This window comes from Sclerotinia sclerotiorum, genomic scaffold (assembly GCF_000146945.2).
Source record: "Sclerotinia sclerotiorum 1980 UF-70 scaffold_4 genomic scaffold, whole genome shotgun sequence".
In the NCBI taxonomy this organism is placed as follows: domain Eukaryota; kingdom Fungi; phylum Ascomycota; class Leotiomycetes; order Helotiales; family Sclerotiniaceae; genus Sclerotinia; species Sclerotinia sclerotiorum.
Window position 1 is genome coordinate 330,196 of NW_001820832.1, and position 19,998 is coordinate 350,193.

General features: G+C 40.1%; 7 protein-coding genes across 7 annotated transcripts; 4 read left to right on the forward strand and 3 right to left on the reverse strand.

The window, feature by feature from the left end:
- Window positions 1–720: 720 nt before the first annotated feature.
- On the forward strand, window positions 721–876 carry SS1G_03227 (predicted protein; the record flags this gene model as incomplete). Its single annotated transcript, XM_001595089.1, has 1 exon — window positions 721–876. One exon carries the CDS (start codon window positions 721–723, stop codon window positions 874–876), a length of 156 nt encoding a protein of 51 aa, XP_001595139.1.
- Window positions 877–1,233: 357 nt separating this feature from the next.
- SS1G_03228 (predicted protein) lies at window positions 1,234–2,470 on the reverse strand (the record flags this gene model as incomplete). The annotated part of the gene is made up of 3 exons (XM_001595090.1): window positions 1,234–1,310; window positions 1,373–1,989; window positions 2,397–2,470. 3 exons carry the CDS (start codon window positions 2,468–2,470, stop codon window positions 1,234–1,236), a joined length of 768 nt encoding a protein of 255 aa, XP_001595140.1.
- A 5,017-nt stretch (window positions 2,471–7,487) lies between these two features.
- On the forward strand, window positions 7,488–9,076 carry SS1G_03229 (predicted protein; the record flags this gene model as incomplete). Its single annotated transcript, XM_001595091.1, has 3 exons — window positions 7,488–7,528; window positions 7,583–7,654; window positions 7,705–9,076. The coding sequence occupies 3 exons, from the start codon at window positions 7,488–7,490 to the stop codon at window positions 9,074–9,076; spliced, it is 1,485 nt and encodes a 494-aa protein (XP_001595141.1).
- Window positions 9,077–13,022: 3,946 nt separating this feature from the next.
- Window positions 13,023–13,802, forward strand: SS1G_03230 (hypothetical protein; the record flags this gene model as incomplete). Its single annotated transcript, XM_001595092.1, has 2 exons — window positions 13,023–13,407; window positions 13,549–13,802. 2 exons carry the CDS (start codon window positions 13,023–13,025, stop codon window positions 13,800–13,802), a joined length of 639 nt encoding a protein of 212 aa, XP_001595142.1.
- Window positions 13,803–15,569: 1,767 nt separating this feature from the next.
- Window positions 15,570–16,168, reverse strand: SS1G_03231 (predicted protein; the record flags this gene model as incomplete). Its single annotated transcript, XM_001595093.1, has 3 exons — window positions 15,570–15,583; window positions 15,724–15,802; window positions 16,082–16,168. The coding sequence occupies 3 exons, from the start codon at window positions 16,166–16,168 to the stop codon at window positions 15,570–15,572; spliced, it is 180 nt and encodes a 59-aa protein (XP_001595143.1).
- Window positions 16,169–17,332: 1,164 nt separating this feature from the next.
- SS1G_03232 (predicted protein) lies at window positions 17,333–17,972 on the forward strand (the record flags this gene model as incomplete). Its single annotated transcript, XM_001595094.1, has 3 exons — window positions 17,333–17,458; window positions 17,773–17,879; window positions 17,945–17,972. 3 exons carry the CDS (start codon window positions 17,333–17,335, stop codon window positions 17,970–17,972), a joined length of 261 nt encoding a protein of 86 aa, XP_001595144.1.
- Window positions 17,973–18,518: 546 nt separating this feature from the next.
- SS1G_03233 (predicted protein) lies at window positions 18,519–19,486 on the reverse strand (the record flags this gene model as incomplete). Its single annotated transcript, XM_001595095.1, has 2 exons — window positions 18,519–19,090; window positions 19,204–19,486. 2 exons carry the CDS (start codon window positions 19,484–19,486, stop codon window positions 18,519–18,521), a joined length of 855 nt encoding a protein of 284 aa, XP_001595145.1.
- Window positions 19,487–19,998: the final 512 nt, after the last annotated feature.

Sequence of the window (19,998 nt, forward strand, 5' to 3'; positions counted from 1 at the left end):
TTTTGTTGAGCGGCATCCTATGCTCTTTTTTTTTCTTGATATGAGAGCTCTTTCACAGAACAGAGTAGTGACTCGTGATGGTATAAATCTACAATTCTCTTTAAATAGAGTAATCGTTACTAGGTAGGTAGATAGCTTGGTTGGCATGTAGATGACTATATATCTTTCTGAATCATAATAAAAATAATAGTAAAAGAGAAGAATTCTAATTAGGTGATATAAGAGAGAGAAAAAAGAGATGGGGGGAGAAAATTGATAGGAGTGATAGAAGGAGGGGGAGTGAGGGGGAGAAAGGAGGGGAAGTTAAATATATTTTTATATGGTGATGTTGTTTTTATATTTATTTCTTTATTTCTTTATTTCTTTATTTCTTTATTTGGTGAATGAAGGGGTGGGTTTGTATTTATGTATATGTGAATTTGATTATGGATTATAAAAAAACTAAACAAAATTCACTTTTGCAATAAACAATATATCCCAGATTATCATCTTATAGAATTTGTTTTTGTATAGAATTACATTTTCTTCGCTATAGTGTGTATGTATGTATGGTTTGCTGATTGTTGTATTTATATTTATATTCCTGTCCATTCTTCTTCTCCTTCTGCTCTTATATCCTCATTCTTTATACATAACACTGCTGCTCTCTTTATGCAGTTGAATATTTTTCTAGTTGCTTGCTCTTTGTTCCTAGCTCTTGGCTCCTTGCTCTAGATGATGATGCATACTCTGTATGTGGCGATTACGGATAGTTGGTTGTGTTTATTCGCTTATGCTTATGCTTTTGCTTGTGCTTATGCTTGCGTGGCGAGTGGTGGTGATGTGGTAGTGGTAGTGGTAGAGATTGTATTCGATATTGTTCGATTCCACTTATAGAGCCGAGAAAGGAGCTCCATGTAACGTTCCTCTTCTCGTCCCATTGCAGATAGGATCTCTAACTCATGCAGTTAGCACAGTAAGGCGATATCTTTGGATAAAAATGAATCTCTACACAGCCGCAACACTTACCCTTCGCAAATTTGCAAGTTTTACACGGCTATGGTTGTGGTGTTGGATCTCGGTCAAGCCGGTCTTGAGACATTGTGGAAAGCGCGAAGGGGGTATAGGATAAATAAACTCGGAAAGTGCCGGGTGAGAGCAATCGAGTTGATGTGGCGTGTTCGTCGCGATATAATCAGTATCGCTCAGTATATAATCGTTCATTCCCATGTGGAATGATTACTACCTGCCGCTTCATCCATCGGTAGATCCAGCACCACTGCCAGTTCTAACCAAGGCTTCCCAAGCGGTATCAGCATCGGCTTGGGTATCTGTTCATGTTAGCATTTGCAATATATAGAAAGGTTCTGGTTCTGGTTCCAGAAGTTCTTACTGAGAAACGCGTCATTACTAGCATTAGCCCTAGCATCCGCCCTCAACCACCTCGTAAGTGCAACATCACGACGATGCATAGCCCTGCCACGAAGAAGCATCAGTCTTTCCCAACTGGCAGTAAGTTCTTCGTTACGGGCGAAGCTTCTCCTCGCTCTGTTCCACCTTTCACGATCTCTGAGGCGAAAGTTTACGAGTCTTGTAAGATAACCAAATTCAGCTTCATAATTGGTGTACCTATGGAAAGCTTCGTCAAGTTTAGCTCGTGCCTTCTGCAAGGCTTCGTCGTTAATGACTTTTCGGCGTAAATTTTCCCTCAAAAGATTCTCGTATGCCAATATTCGATGCTTCTTGTGGGAAAGGGGACTCGGTTCTGGAGGTGTTGGAGAGGAAGCATTGGTAGGTGATACAGTGGTTGACGGTAGATCACTCGTTTGATGTTCCATGGCAGGTTCGGAGGACATGGCTTCATTCAGGCTGGCCCCGTAAGACTCGATGTCTTGTCGAAGGTTTTGAAGACGGCCAGATTGGGAGTTGATTTCGCTTGGTGAAGGGGACGCACGACCACTAGATGGCGACATTGCTCGGAGTGGGCTTCTTGAACGGTATCGACGATCACTAGAATTATTAGCCGTGTCTGGGGACATACTTCTTCTACCACGGCTTGATTCACCCCCAGACTGAGAAGTCCTCTCAGATGAGCTTTTTGGACGGAAGGGAAGATCGTAAGATTGATTCATGGCTGGCTGCAAATGGACAATCAACTTGAGAGATTTCTGCAAAGGTGTTTTACAAACTGTTAGAGAGTGGTGAGATTCAGGGTGGGAATTAGGCAACGACAGTCACCTCAGGAAAATAAATAATCTTGATTTGAAGGGTAAGTCTTAGTGCGGGTAGCTTCAACCCAGTACATGTGCTAAATCAATCTTGACCTACGGAATGTATGTTCCTTGAAACTAACTACGGCAGGCGCGACTGTACCTCAGAGATTCGAAATCATTATTTAAAACTGGGATTTCACATACAAAGATTCGGGTCGTTGCAAATCAGGCCTCGAGTGTACTTGATTTGTTAATGAACTTATTTCTTCATCCACCATGGAAGCGAGGTATATTCTGAGACAGGATATTGGAAGGGTTTGCTGAATTATTAAGAACAAACCTCAAGAATATCTAGAGTCCCCGAATCTCTCTGGAGCCACTCCGTTCATTGATGGGTATTGTAGAGAAATGAGTCGTGCAAAGTCTTAGGCTAGGCGCACGCGGTCCGCTCCGTTGTAGCTCACCGAAATTGATGGTTGATCATTTTTACATACAATCTTACCAAAAAACCAATTGACAAACTATTCGAAATATTTGCAGCTATTGTTTATTGACCGACATTTATTCTGGAACATACAGTTCTATTTTAATAACTTCGGAATGTTAATTGGTTTTGTATATCAAGTGATACAGCACCCCTTCACTTATGTTAGCCAACATCCAATTCTACACGAAAAACAAAAATTTATTTTTTCAACTTTTTATTCTGATTATATAATTTAAAATAATAATAAAAATAAATCTTAAAATTTTAGTTATTATTTTAAATCGAAATATTCAACATATCGATTTTGAATAATATTTCGTTATCAAATAGATTTTATAGAATTTATTGAAGTGAATGAGTTTCGGTGTAACAACCCCACGCAGCAAATTGCTGCGGTCTAGTACTGTCATTTTGGAAAGTATGCCATGACTAAAACGGAAGCACGTGAGGAGGTTCATGAAAACTTTCATGAGAACCTAGCTTCAGAGTAAACAAAATCATAATCACAACCAACTCCATCGCTTTGTGGTCAATAGACCTAAAAGACACAAATATGAAGGACTACGGCCTACTGGCGCAGAGGTTGATGTGGTAATATTACCTTCAGGTCTTGTACAAAGTCGTACGTAAAGGAGCTTTGTAACATGTGTATAAACAAAATAACGACCCTCACAATCCAACACAATACAACTAGTATTGACATCAATGTGGCTTTAAAGGACAATACGAGGCCATTCCTTCGAGTACAGACAAAATAAAGTTTACTGTAAAAGTAATTGTATTTTAGAAAAGGGTGGTTGGTTGAGTGAGTGATGGAAGTATTCCACTTTCGTTTGTTGGTACTAGCCTTGCAGACACGTGAAGAATCTATGGTCTGAGAACCACCACGAAGACGATCACGTCTCAATTATTTACATTCCAGAATTTCAAAAGGATATCTCTTTCTCTCTTATGCTTTGAAAGGGGGAAGAATCCCATCTCCAAGGTAGGAGAATACACTTGAGGTTAACCTCCTTAGCATTAAGGTGTCGTAGGACCTGTAATTTAGGCTGTTTGTCGAATATCGAGATTGTATCTATGACAATATACATGAAGATCTTCCTATACTTGGATGACGGGTGGGGTAAATCTAGACATACCATACTGGCATACAGCTTGTTCGGACGATGAGAGAGATAGTAATAAGATTGATATTAAGTACTCCTTCATAGAAGTTCAAAGTCCATACTCTGTGCGGAGTACATGAACCACAAAGGAAGAAACGTGCGTGTTCGGAAGATATAAATGATACGTAAACCTTGTTCCTGAAAATGCTCCATATAATTAATTATTATCAAGCCATGATCTCTGCCGTGGAAATCCTGGGTGTTCGGAGGATAGATATACTTATATGAAGTCGCTCCAATTTAATACATATCGGTAAGTCATTGACCAACTATTTGAGCCATGTGTTACGACAAGTAACAATTAGGTCACGGGATTAGTAATAACACGTGACGCGAGGACTTGAAGAGCGAAAGGATTGAAGCTCGATCCCCTCGCTCTCTTCGAGCTATAAAGTGTGACGCCTCACACCTCCGGGTCACGTGGCATGCCCCGTTTGTATTTAATCATAGGAAAACTCTCTACTCTTGTTTTCCTTCTTCTTTTCTCCTTAGCTTAGTATTTTCTAATACAAGATACTTTACCCAGTATTCTTGAGTGTGACATAAAGTATAAAGGTCTATATAATCAAGATGAATTTCCTTTGTATAAAGCTTGGTGCTCAGGATCAATCATTCAGTATACTCTACTATTAGTTACAAATTGTATATCATTATTGTCATTATTTAAGTCTCTGTTTGACGCCTAGTTATAAACTATCTCGAGAGTCTAGAGCACTTCCACGTGATCTAGACGGCAAACCTCGTAACATATATTTATTATTTATTTAATTTTATATATTTTATTATAATTAATTTTTAATATTCAAAACAAGTCGATATTCTGTCTGCGTCTTTAATATATATTTAAATTTAAATTTGAAATAGAAAAAATTGAATTTTTATTAGACTTCCTCAGAAAGCCAGGGGTCCGATGGGCGCTGTTACGAGGTTTGCCGTCTAGATCACGTGGAAGTGCTCTAGGGTTACGACGGATCTCACATACCTAACATCACGTGATTAGCATCATGTGATATGAGGATCCCAGTAGGCTCAGCTGTCCCAGTACAACTGGGACAACTGGGAGCACTGGGACGCATGCCACGATGGTCTATATAATCAAGATGGATTTCCTTTGTATAGAGCTTCGTGCTTAAGATCAATCATTTAGTATACTCTACTATTAGTTACGAATAGCATATCATTATTGTCATTACTTTAAGTCCCTGCTTGACGCCTGGTTGTTACGAGGTTTGCGGTCTAGATCACGTGGAAGTGCTCTAGGCTCTCGAGATGGTTTATAACTAGGCGTCAAGCAGGGACTTAAAGTAATGACAATAATGATATGCTATTCGTAACTAATAGTAGAGTATACTAAATGATTGATCTTAAGCACGAAGCTCTATACAAAGGAAATCCATCTTGATGTGACCAAAAGGGTGTTTATAGACCAGCAATTGTATTTAACTTAGAATCTACAGGTGAAGAGCACCTGTAGATGGGGATAGCTACTCTATATATACACAAATGAATGGCCTAGCCGCAATGGCTAGGCAAAAAGAAGTCGTATTTATTCCTCCAATGATCTTACTTTACCGATAACCATTGATACCTAGTACTTGTCCGGATCTGATCCTCAGGTCACCTAAATCGCATACTAATCTCGAGTAATCGTATCATGTGTGGACATGGTTAATGTACCTGAGGTTTCTTATATAATAAAGGTGGGAGGAAAGCAGGGATTTCCGTCACACTTGATTATATAGACCTTCATGCCTATGGCTAGTCAGGACCGCGCAGCGGTCCATAACGTGACTTAATCACGTTACCTTGGTTTAGTCATGTAACGCGGCGTAGAAGATAGCCGTCGTAACAAATTATTAATTAGATAAATATTAATATCATCTATAATTATCAAATTATACTATTGAATAATCGAATTAATATATATTTTTTAAAAAGTTAATTTTTGATGATAAGAATTATAAAAGCTTGGGCCCGGTCCTCTTTAAAGACTAGCCCGACTATTCGGAGGAGAAAAAACAGGCCGGAGTCGGCCAATGCACAGCAACGCCAAATTTGGTGAGGGCGCACATACCATTTCGTGTGGTCAATATCGGCCTGCTATTTCTCCTCCGAATAGCCCGAGTACACCTTTGGAAATTGCGACATAACCTTAACATGATCAAAATCTGACATAATTGTTGACGCAGAGATCATCCAAATCATCCAAATCATCCAAATCATCTAGATCATCCGAATCATCGAAACATCCAAATCATTGTCGCTTGGTTATCAACCCAATCAACCATATCGAATGGCTCATACATATGCGAAAAGTGTTCAAAAATACATTTTTGTTTTATAGTCATAACAGCGCTCTTATTAAAGGAAATCTGTTGGTGGTTAACTGCACAGGTTGCAAACGTGCATATCGTGCGACGCACTAAAAAGCAATAACCGCCGTTCTACTCCGCTCGTTAACAAGAATTTTCAAAATGATTCGAAACTACCAGCATTATAAAAAAAAGGGTCAGAGAGCAAGTTGAGCACCGAAAAAAAAAATCTCTTCTACGATCCCGTGCTCAGCCAATCTAGTGCCATGGCAACTCTTCCTCCTCCAGTGATTGTAGTGAAGATCATGTTAAGCTGGGCAAAACATTCCGATGTTATTCAGTCACAGCGTTGCTTGACCATACAACATGAGCAGATGAGCAAACCGAATCTGGTATTGGATTTGTGGAACATACATGCTTCGCCATGTGAGACGCTCCAATGATCGTATTTAAATCTACACATTCATCATGAAGTGTGGGTGAACGGCCTGGAGGACGCCGCTAATGTAGCTGGTACTTCTATTTATTTTCGCCATGCTCCAAGGTTTGACTGGTGTCTAGTTGATGCTGTGTCTGCTCTTAAGAAGGGTTTGATAGCTCTGCTGATCTGTTTTCGATCTGGACTTCCTTTGACTTTCTCTGTCTCTGTCTCTTTACTTGTCATTCTTTCCTTTAATCATTCCTTCAGAGGAAACCTCCATTCTTTTACATTCGATATCACTCGTGTTTTTAACCACTCCTGGCGGGCCATTTTCTTTCACCTCAAAGTCAATATCGATCGACCTCAACTCGTGGCTATAATTTATATCAATAAAGGTCGAAGGAATCAATCTTTTTGGTCTGCTTTTTCGGCTACAGCAACGCATTTCAGCGACCATTTCACAAGGGTTTCACTCATTCAGACCTTCGATATCAGGAAAACTCTATCATTCCTATCTCTAGAACCATACATTGATCCACTCCGACGTCTGGGCTACCCACCCAAACCGGTCATCTGAAACGCGAATCATCAAGAACTGACAGCAGGCACGGGCATAGTCTGTGCTTCATAGATTTCGATTTCTCTCTCGGGAACCCATATCGACCTTTCAGACCTCTTCTTGAACTATTGTTGGCTTCTATTACTGGCATAACCGATAAAAGCTGTGCTCATTGCGTTTGCCTTTCCGTCTTTTGTCTTTTTTCTTATTACATTCTTTCGCCGTCGACCTGTGGGGCATTGGAAGACATCCGGTTTGTCTCAAGCTATACATATTGCATATTGAAGTCCAAGATACTCAATGAGCATTGTTTGATTCTAATACAACGAAGCTATTTATTCTTCTTCACAATGGGGTGGTTTGGAAGTCAAGATTTGTCCACCAAGTTTGGGTAAGTTTCTTGATATGACCCCATTCGTACATTTTTCTGATGTGTCTTCTACAGCATCGTACTTGGTAGTGCTATTGTAATTGTATTGGCCGCTGGCCTGATTAAAGTATGGTACAATAAACGAAGGTAAGAAGAAATATTCAAAATGGGAGGACTTAACTAAACGTTCTTTTTAGACTTGCAAAAAATATAAAGATTGAGGAACTCGAAAAGGCAAATAGTACTCAAGAGAGACTTAATGTAGAGGAACTCGGTGAAGGTGATCTCTTTGGTGTTCGCGCAATCGAAAGAGGTTTCTTTGGAGGCGTCTCACAATCTAGAAGCAATTCTCCTGCTCAATCGATGTTCGGACCACCATCAACAACTGCTGTAGACTTGTCAGAGGCTACCAGAAATCTTGAGGCCATCAGAGGTCCATCAACAGCTAGCAGTAGCAGTGGAGATAGCCTGTCGAGACATTCCAGCGAGATTTCTGCTCCTAAATCTATCAAGCATAAACCTTCGCCTCTTCGCTTACAGCCTTCTGATGCGGAAATCAGACGCGCTGCGATGCATAATAGAGCAGGTTCATATATACCGCCACCACCAATCAAGGAAGTTCAATCGAAACCAGACTCGCCTGATGTTCAATCCGGCACACGTTCAGTTTCTGAGTCTCCTCCTATCAGAACTCAATCAGATGAGGATATGTCTCAGTTACGATACGAAGGGGAAGTTCCACGCAACTTTATGTTTTTAGCAGGTCAACATTCAAGCGTTAGGTCTCAAGCTGGGTCCATATACGGCAGTGCCGAATCATCACCAAGAAACCCAGCCAAGATTCCCAAAATTCCCACACCTCCAGCTCCAACCCATGTATTTGGCTTCCCTCCTAGATTCCCCGCACGATCACGATCTAGCTCCCCAGAGGAATCCTCCAGCAGTGACAGATCCTCATCTTCATCTCCCGAATTACCCGTCCCATCCATCCCCTCCCCATTCCGAACCTCCTACCAACCCAGCACACTGCCCGAAGAAAGCAAACCAGAAACCCCACATAAACGCCTCTCCTACCAACCCACTCTCCCCAACGAAATCCAAACCGAACAAGAACCCTCCCCATCATCCACCACGCGTCCACCTATTCCCCCGCGCAGCCGCCCCGTCACCGGCCAACTATCCCGCACCAACGACTCTATCCGCATTTCGCGAAAATCCTCTCTTCAAACACATGAACATCGTTACTCGCGAGATAGGGATTTGATGCACTATGATCCTACTACTGGGGCTTCGTCACGCAATAGGAGTGGGAGTGTACAGGGGCGCGCGGTGGATTTTGATCGCCCGAGGGAAAGTCCGTTTAGTAATTCTAATGCGATTGTGAGTGAGAAGGGGAGTGTGGGGAGTGTGGGGAGTCGGGGGAGTTTGGATAGTGGGAGTAGTGGGAGTGAAGAGGGGGATTGGAGAGCTGGGGGGATGGGGAGGAATAGGGCGGAGGATATGATTGTGGAGGTTGAGACTCCGATTATGAGTCGTGGGCGCAGAGTTGATGCTAGTGATTTGGTTTAAGAGACCCGGGGAGAGAGGTTTGGTTATTTCGGTTTTTGATTTTGTATCTACTACTACTACTACTACTTACTGTACGTATATTTTAATGGGGTATTTATCGGTTATGCATCGGATAGGATAGGATAGGATCTGCTGGGATACAGGCAGATGGAATAGGATAGGACAGGCAGGCATGGCACGGCATGGCAAAAGTTCAAGAGTAGATTCTTGACTCCCTTTGAGGATTATAAGCTGTGCTTATATTTTTGATTTGTGGATTAGATACCATTTCATCATCATATCATATCATATCATTTTCATTATTATATAGATAGATATATAGATGAATAGATAGATAAATAGATACCGCATATTATTCTTATTTTATTTTATTTTATTTTGATATTATAAGATTTTATTTCTTCTGGTCTAAATAGTTTGTACAGCACGCGATTACACATCTTAAATTCTGAGGGCTCCTATAAAGTGCTAGATTTCACTTATTTACTTTCTTCCCTTTTTCTTGTAAGACTATGATTATTTACTTATATATCGTCTTATACTGTTATATTAAGTTACATCATCATATCACATTATATCACACCTCTATCCAATAGGTACTAGGTAGGTAAGGTTACTTGAACGAAATACTAGGTATTTATCAGTGAAATTAATGACGCTTCGCCATACTTCATATATGGTACATCGCATCATACAAATCGTCGTTCATATTAATTAGAGATCTGGGATATGTAGTTGTATAGTTATATAATCTTAGTATGTAGTGAGTTTCTGAATTCGGGGGAGGGGGTTGGATGGAGATGGTGTAGATGGAGGTGTAGATGGAAATGGAGATATGATTGGGAAGAGGACTTTCCGGATATAGGGATTCTCGAGAAAGTTTGGGGAACTGAGGATTTGAGGATGGGAATAGAGGATCATGTTGGGAGCAAGGGATGAAAGGTGAAGGGATGTGAAGAGTAGAAGATTAGAACGAATAATGGTGTTGGGGGAAAAGACGGGAGTAGTAATAGTTATAATTAATGATCATCACCATCGTTTGCCTTTGATTTCGGCAGTGAAATATCCTGCTTGTTCGTTTATACTTCTACTATATAGAATTATTATTTCTTGACCTTCTATTCTCATGATTCCTCGCTGGATAAAACACGGAAAGGGTATCTTTGATAATTGTGATCCCTGGATGGGGTGTTGCAGTGATGCGAGGTTCAATGGTAATTCTGGTCCTGTTATTGTGGTTTTATCGATACTTTTTCTTGTCGTTATGGGTGGGTTATGTTGAAAATGGCGAGATATGGTGAGATATGTATAGGTAGATTTGGCAAGCTGGGAGTCCTTGGCTAGGTGTATATGAGGTTGAGGTTGAGGTGGACTGAGCGAGTTGAGCGTACTTTTTGTTCGATTGTATTTCCATGTGCTTTGAGATAATTGACTCTGTGTATATAGAAACGGAAGAGAAGGGCTTGGATAAGTAAAAGAAAGGAATAAGAACGACGAGGTAGAAATAAGAGATGGTATATGTGGAAAGCAAAGCTTCAAGATGCAGGTATGTAAGACTTCGTAAGACAACATATGCAATAACGTCTTTGCACGACTTTGCACGATCGAAATTTGGACGAATAAAACTCAGAATACGGGAGATTCTAGCAATCGATGAGGCGAGACTCGGCGAATATTCTGTAATTATATTTGGGAATGAACTCTAGATTTAGTTTGGGAAAATGATACGGGAGGAAATGATGGGGTGCTTGAAAAGAATTGGAGAATTTTGGTCTTCGGTCGGTGGCCCTACGCTACGATACGGATTTTGTCTTAGAATTGGGGTGGGAATTTTAACGGACTATTCTGGAAGGAGGTGAAATGCGAATTCGTTATTTATATGGCATTTTGGGGAGGAAATAAAGAACAGGCTTTCAAAAATAAAAATCTAGATATAGATGGTAAATATAAATATAAATACTAAGTTTTCAAGAATGAAGAGGTAGTCAGTATAGGTATTGTACAATCAGAATTATTGGTATTGGGCTTAAATCCGGTCGGATAAATGTTAGACCGTCTATATAGCTTCGCCTGACCAACCACACATAGACACAACTTTTCATACCGAAATATCACATGGAATCGGGATTATATTTCGTCCGCGGAGGGGTTTGGAAAATGCAAAAGCTCGAATCTCTCGAGATTGTACTCCGTTCGGCATTTCCATCACACAGGCTGCATGGCGGAGTCAAGTATGATTCAAAGATTCAAATGTCCTAGCCCTACGACTATCTAAAATTACGTAGATAAGCTTGTTGCACACTGTGTTACTGTACTATCGCACTTTTGCGGTGTTGTAAAATCAGATCCTGCAGCAAGCGAATGCAAGATTGACCTTGATTCCAAAGTTCCAACGGCAAAAACAAATGATTGACTATGCAGGGGCAACTTTCAGGGGGGGTCATTTCTTGTGGAACCTCTTGATTCTATCTTCTCCGTACAGCTTGCAGGATGGCGAAGTACAGAATCATTGAAAAAAAAAAAGTGCAATACGATACAGGCATCCATCAAATCGGTGTGAGCGATACTACTCCGTGTTGTACATCGTAATTGCGGATTTCTTCACGCACGGATTCAAACTACTGTACAAGGTATTCAAAGTTGTTCGTTCGTTCAAGCGAGCATGCTCAAAAAGAGTTCAGAGTTCAGAGTTCAGGTGACCTTCTTCCTCGAATAGATTAAACAATTTTTACCCCTTGCTTTGACAAATTGATCTCTTAAAGGGACTTTTCTCTCCTTAAGCCTCAAGGCTTGTGAAAAGTTTAATACATCTTTAGCAGGAAAACTTACTTACTATTTACTTGAAAGGCAAAATGTAGATCCTCTTCGGACACTGTACCGTTGCTGAGCTTGATTGATAATTGATCTTCCACACTAATTCAAGCATTAAAATTATGCTTATGACACTTATCAAAATCGTACTGGGTTCTAGGTTTCCAACTTTCTTTCCATGGATCGAAATTTTTGAATACGGATGTTGGGTTTATAAGTGGTTCTCAGAACCTTTTATCCCTGTGGTAAGAATGATAAGGAATCAAATTTGATATTCATGCTCCAATCATTCTTTTGATTTGTAAGCAAAGTCATCATGCTCCTCCGTGTGTTGTCCCACGGGCGGCAACCCTTTCAAAAAAAAAAAACAAACAATAGAGAATTCTCTGATACGACGGGCTTCAAGTAAAATTACATCTAAAAGCTTCTTAAAGTACCTTGACAATCAAAGACACCGAGGAAGAACCTCCTGCTCGTGGAAGAGAATCGTCAAGACTGATACTACAAACGGATAAGCTTTGATGCCATTATACCATTGTCTACTTTCTGGCACCTTTTCTAACTTTTCCGCCCTTTCCCCTGAATCGGTTACTTGGCACTTGTCAGAAATCAAATACGAGAAAATCACGCCTCTTCTTGTAGGAACCATCCGAACGAATGATGGAGCAGTTGGATGTGCCGGAGTCTGTGATTCGTCCCAAGGCAATCTTAACTCCGCAGAAAAAAGCAAGCTACAAACGAGTTAACAAGTTACACGGGTACTTGTACCTGCCAAGAGGATTAGTACTACAAGGATATATGTTAACAATTCATGAATATTGCCCAAGTGGGCGAAGTTCAAAATCTCGTGTTCATAATCCCGAAGTACTTTTAATAGTTTTCCCGCCTTAATCCTTCCTATCTTACTCTAGAGTGATTATCTGATTTAGTACATTTACTTCTCTTACACCACTCAATCCCCTTTCATTTTCAATTCCATCATCTCTTGCATCTTCTTAAAAGACAGACACATTCGTTTTCGAAATACTTAATCATACATCATATAAAATCTTGTCCATCGTTCGTGACAATTTAATCGACACTCATTCAACTATTATCAAGTTTTAATTTCTCACCCAAAACCAAACACTTCACAATGGCTCGTTACGCTCTCGCTTTCGCTGCGCTCTTCGCAATTGCTCAAGCTATCAGCATCACCTCCCCATCTACCGATGGAGAATGGGATCTCAGCAAAGGTGCTCAAACTATCACCTGGTCCTCAGTCAACACTGATCCTACCACCGTCGATATCTACCTTGTCCACATGGCATCCAACCCACCTCTCAGCGATAAACTCTTCAGCAACGTCGATATCACCGTTGGATCTGAGACCGTTTCCGGCCTTCAATTGCCAACCGGTAACAACTACCAAATCAACTTTGTCAGCCCAGGAAAACCAGAGCAAATCTTGGCTCAATCTCAACAATTCGAGGTCAAGGGAGTAGCTGAAAGCGCAAGCAGCACTCTTGCAGGTTACACTGGTGCGTCATCTACTTCATCCGCTTCTTCTACTTCATCTACATCTTCCGCTTCTTCTACCTCTTCCTCCTCTTCGAGCAGTTCGAGCAGTTCGAGCAGCTCTTCCTCTTCCTCTGAATCTAGCTCGCTGACTTCGAGCTCAGGCACCACCTCCACTGGTACCAGCACTTCTACCGGTACTTCTACCTCCACCTCCACTGGATCATCCACCACTTCCACCGGTACATCCACCTCTACTGGAACATCAACCTCCACCGCAACCGGATTGGTCACTTCTGCATCCGCTGCCCGTGCCAGCGGCTCTTCATCCAGCACCTCAACCTCAAAGAACGGAGCTGCTGCCACCGGTATCCCAATGATGGGACTCTTGGCCGGAGCCGCCGCCATGTTCTTGTAAGAGAATTCAAGTTCTACTGGGGTAGATAGGGTGATTAGATGAAAGAACGATATAGAGTCGATGGTGTAATGATGGATGAGATATCGCGTGGGGGTAGAACGATAAGAAAGGATTGATTGATTGATTGATTGCGTTTACGGAATTTTGGGCATTTCAAACCTTTTACATTTTCGCTTGCACATTTATCTCATGAATGAATATGTTTCTAAAATGTACGGGTTTGAGTTCTTGGGGTACGATGGATACGTATATGGATGGTATGGATGGATGAGAGAATAGCTTATAGATAGACAAGATTACTTTTCACGAAGATTTTTCGTGTATTGGATTTGGAAGAAAATTTTAATTTTTGATTTACCCTTTTTTAACTTTTTTATTTTTATTTTTATGCTGGTAATTGGAGTTGTATTCTCTTTTTTTTAGGCTTTTGAATTTGAATAGTAAGTGAGTGATTGATTGATGGTGAAAACCAAAAATGATATTCTCAATTTCCTTTCCTTTCCTTTCCCAAAAAAGAAAAAAACTTGTCATAGTCATCCAATCATCCAATCATTCATAGGTCATCTACATCGGTAGGTAGCATACCCAATATCCAATTTCCCTCTCCTCCGCTCACCCCACCCCAAACTTTCCAAATAAACCCTCAGGAATCAAGAGTCACTCAAACCAAACTTCGCACTAGGTACTCCACAATCACGAAGAAAAATCAAGGGTTTTGCTTTTTTTTTTTTGCTTTTTTTTTTTTGTTCTTTTAGGGAAAAGGGATTTTGTATTAATTAGGTAGGTAGGTAGATAGGTAGAAGGGTAGGTAGTGAAATAAATGAAATGAAATAAGCAGGTACCCGTACCCGTATCTGTGCTCTGTACTCCGTGTTCTGTATGGAGTATGCAGTGGTAAGGTTCCTAGGTAGTTAGCACGCCATGTGGAGATTTCTTTTTGCAAGGTGAGGTGAATCAGGTGATAGATATTGTGAGTGGGATGGGTGTATGTATGGGCTCGTATGAGCCGGGAGGGGGGTTTTTGTAACGATACTATACTAGAGGCAGCGGCTGCCTAAGGTTTCGTCTGGTTGGTAGTTGTGGGTTAAGGCTTTATCACTGGTCTTCACTTGGAAGTGAAGTCGTTACTAGATCAAGTAGAATGTAGGTAAACTAATTGATAACTAAGTTGAGCACGAAGCTCCTTAACTACGAGACTAAATGAATGTTTATATACCCTATATCATCTTTTGAGGACCCTTGGGACCCTAAGGTCCAAAAGGTCCTCGAGGTCACGTGAATTAATGAATCGTGACACTGAGTTTAAAATGAGATTTGTACGACTGGAGTGGAGGTTTGATGACATGTTGAATGTGTATACCAATATACCTAGGTATGTATAGTGTGGAGGTGGTATTTAGGGCTGAGGATGTTTTATATATATATATATATATATATTATATCTGGATTTGAATCTGAATCTGACTGAAGATCGTTTTTGTCTGGTTTTGAGCAGGGTAATTATTGAGTATATGTATGCAGGTATTGGTTGTATTTATTAATAATTAATTATATTTTTGAATTTTATTAAGATTACTCAGATTTGGCTTTTGTGTATTAGCTTTTCTCATTTATTTCAATCTTCAGGGCATGGGCTATGACACTCCGAGGAATATATAAATTCTTATGCGGAACGCACACTGTATTGTTCTTGATCTGATTTTTTAATTTATTTCTTTGAGGATTTGACGAGCAAGTGTTCATTTAGTCATTCATTCATTCATTCATTCATGGCATCCTACCTGGAAAAATATCCGCTATATATCAATTTCAAATACATACATAATGCATCAACACTATCTCAAGTGAATATAAAGTACATCATATACAAGCCAGAAACATTCATATGGCAATAATCAATGGGAATACATTTCCAAAATACCTGCTGCATCGGCCCGTTCACCACGAAGGATGAATCCTTTTATTCCTTTACGTTTCAATTTACGTCGGATATTTTTCCGCTGTATTGTACGTGTTAATCATTAATCTGAACTGGAAGATTTCCTCATCAAGCAAGCGAGCAGGAACCTCCTATTCCTGAGTATAGAATCCTCTTTCTGAACGTTTCATATGCTCTTGTTTCAAGCCAAACACAAAAGGACTTCCAACCAACCACAATTTATGACTTCTTACTATCAAGAGAATGTTCACTTCTGAGATAGAAATGTGTATATTTTAAAGTCTGTCCAGGGTTGATATAATTAGAGAATATTATTGTTTCAAGGACGGTGATGATTTACCTCGAGCGTGGGATTTAATGGCGGTAATGCGAATAATGCCAATGATGAAGGCCCTATCTTGACAGTGGAAGATCCTCTTGATAACATAACTCAGAAAGAAATCTTATTGATTTCCTTTGCGACCTTGATATTAATGCTGGCTCAATCGAGTTTCATGGTGAAGCTACATGTTATCGGTGATGTTGATACTACTCTGCAGCTGCTGCCAGGTTTACTCTTACCAGAACAAGAATTGCAATCTTTATATACCTACCTACTCACCCAACCCCAGAAATTTGACACGCACTTAAAGATTGATTTCTATTTGTAAGCCTGTTAAATTTACCATCCATGGCAATCGTACAAGTCAATGTGAGGAAGTTACGGTTCGATATAACATCCACATCTCTCTTTTCCAGCGTCACTAGTGTAAACTTCATAAACAATAGTTACTGATTGGTATTCATACTTTATAGCTATCTATCTATAAAAAACCCAGTGCTTTGCAGATTATGATAAAGTAGAGAATGTACAGTTGAACGATATGCTGGATCCAAGAAGTCAAAGAATGGTATCAGAAAGTAAAAGGTAGTATTGCATCAGCGAGTCTTGCGGACTTTTGACTACTTTCCGTATAATTATCAACCGCAGATAATAATTATCGTTGAGAGAGTATTTTTTCTCGTCGTTCTTCTCATAGTGAGGTCTAATGGTGATGGGTTTAGTTGGCGACAATGATCATCGAGGCAAGGACAGTAGTACTTTGCTAGCCCAAGAAGAAAATTTGTCAGATACCATAGGCAATATCAAGTCAAACACAAGCAAAAAGAACAATTCATCATGATTATTCAGAAGTCAAAATTGAGCTTTAACCCTTGCTAGGCCTACAAACATCTTTGCCAATGCTATACATAAGCCTTTAAAAAGAAAAACGAATAACCCATCCATGTACATAGCAAAGCAATCTGTTGGGTTTCTTGAGACTAGAAAGAGCATCAGATTGAATTGATTTTATTCTCTAGCTAAGCAGTTAAGCTGCGAGCATATATTCAAAAAATGAAGGAATAGGTTGGGTATTCGGCCTTCGGAATTAAAGTGCTTTGAAATCAAAATATTGAAAGCAAACAAACAGTATACCAAAAAGGAAAGAATGAATTAAAAGTTGAGTTTTGTTTGCTCCTTATATGCATATGTACTATATATGCATATGCTGCCAAGATCCCAGGAGGTCAACACAATCTTTCCAAGTCAGTAGATATCTTAAAACACAAAATGTTGTACACTACATGGACTTTCAAGCTCGCAATCCAACCAGAACACAAATCTTCGGGCAACTCGCACTTCACATACATGCGACAAGAGCAAAAAGGAGATATAAAGATATCTTTCTTTCTGAGAGTAGACATACCATTATAATCCATAAGCGGGGAAAGCAGAATGTCACATTTCATGTAAGATAAATATATCATTGTCTATACATGCTAATATGAATTTTATTCTTCAATCTCCAAAGTTCGAGTTAGGTGATGCTCTCCAAATTCCATTTACAACCAACTCCCCGAAATCCACAAGGACTAAAAAACAACAACAGTGGTAATGATGTGGATGTGGATCACAGTATTGAAGCCATTAAATACTGATGTATGGGTGCATCCAGCATCACCAATATGAAAAGATTCCTCATCATCCTCCTATATATACCAGGTATGTAGTTCCCATACATCGAAGACAAAAACGATAACTTCGAAGTCATAATTAACCATAACAATCGCGGTCGCGGTAGCCAGCCTCTAGCTTCCCCGCCCCCTTGGTGCGAGGAGTATATATATTGAAGTAGAGACTAAAAAAAATATACAATCTAAATAAACTACAACAATTAAACAGATATCTATCCTTAATCGACCCATGGTGAAAATTCCGTACATAGATGTATCTGTGTCTTTCCAGAATGATGATTTGATCATGAGATGGCTTTTTATTATAGCTGAGGATGGTATGATTTAGGAATATAATTAGAGAAACTATAAGAGGGAAGGATATATATATGTTTATAGCGGAGTTGTGGATTATTGTATCATTAATACATAAACAGCAATAGCAATATACCAATAAAGAGTTTCTACTTATTTAGATGAAAATTAAAATGTCTATATACCTGGGTAGTTATTTGAGAGGTGTGGTTATATTATATTGCAGAAAGGGGTTTATTTTTATTTTTATTTTTATTTTTATTTTTATTTTTATCATGGCATGGATCTGAACCTGGGTTATGTAAAGTAGGTATGTAAGAGAGATGTTTTGTCTCTAGTATACTTTGTATGTGCATTTCCTCGATTTTCCATTCTCCATTTTCCATTCTTTACTCTTAACTCCAACCTTCTCCCTTTCACACCCTATATCTCCATCAAAACACAACCATATATCCCTCTCACAATCCACCCCCTCCCAAAACATAAAATCACACCCCCAAAACCCCCTCCGCCTCACACAATTCCCACCAAGTCCTCCCCCTCCACCTACCATCAACATTAATCCCCTCATCCCTCCCATACTGAGCCACCCTATCAAAACCCACCTGTTTCCTCTTCAACTCCACCCAAAGCTCCCTATCAATAACCGCCCCCCTACGCCTCGCATACTCCATCTCCTCTAACTTCCTATCGACCGCCTCTCTCGCAACTTCATCATTCTCCTTCTCCTTCTCATCCTCCCTCCTCAATCTCCTCTCTCTTCCCTCACCCTCCCACATCCCCATCAATCCATTCTCCACCCTTCCTAGCATTAATCTCCCGCGTCTAGAATCCCTCAATGCATCTTCTAGTTTCCTAACTACTTCATCCCATCTCTCTAATTCTAATTTATCTTCTTCTTCTCTGATTATTCGATCTCGAATGTTCATTGTTTTCTCGTAGCTTGCGGCTAATATTGCATGGTGGGATAATATGAAGGTTATCCATTGCCATGGGGGGAAGACTGCGTATTTGGCGACGAGGTATGCGAGAGGCAAGGCAACGACGAGATTGAAAAGAACTGTGGGGGTTTTGTTAGTGTGTTTAATGAGAGTGGTAATTATTGTATGTAGGATATGTAGGATTGATGTTGGACTCTGACTAAAGTAAGGGGAAAGAAAGTAATCAACATACCAAAACCAATACTAAACCTCCATTTTTCCCATTTAATCCATCCTCTAGTCTTGTTATCCTTCCTGTCATAATTCTTTCCCACTCCATCCTCTCCATATCCAACCCTCTCGACTTTCTCTCTCCTCAACCTCTCCATATACTCCAACTGCTCTTTATTCCACTTCCTCCTAACATGTCTTTCCGGTCGTACTCTTAAACCCACATTCTCCGAGTAGGATCTAAAGGGCGGAAGTCCATGGTGTGAAATCTGACCATCACTCCTGTGCGAGTGTTTTGCCGACATTGTATTTGTTGATATCTCGTTGTAAGATCTTATGAACAATGTTTTCGTATGCTGTGTATTGTATGTGCTGCGGAACGTGAAATTTCCCAATCAGGGCCGAGAAGCCGTAAAGTTGAAAAATTGTAAAATGGTAAGATCGATCAATCTCGACTTGCAGTTATAGTAGATGACCAAGATCGTTGATATCGAGGTATTAATACCAGCTCCGATGTCAAGATTGATATACGCGCCGATGCAAGAATACTAGGCACTTTTTTCTCTTTCCCTCTCCCTATCTTCTCCTCTTCCCTTCAATAATCCTTCTCACTTATCGTTTTGTAATCAACACTTCAACCCTTAAACCTCTTCCTTTCCCTCTTAAATTCTTCCTAAACCCTTCCCAAACCCTTTCTCAAACTTCCCCCTAAACCCCCAAATAATCAACAGACTAAAATAAAAGAAAGTCTCGAACCGTAGCATCCTACCGGAATCGCAAAAGCCGTAAAACACCGTAAAACTGTAACGTCGTAGAA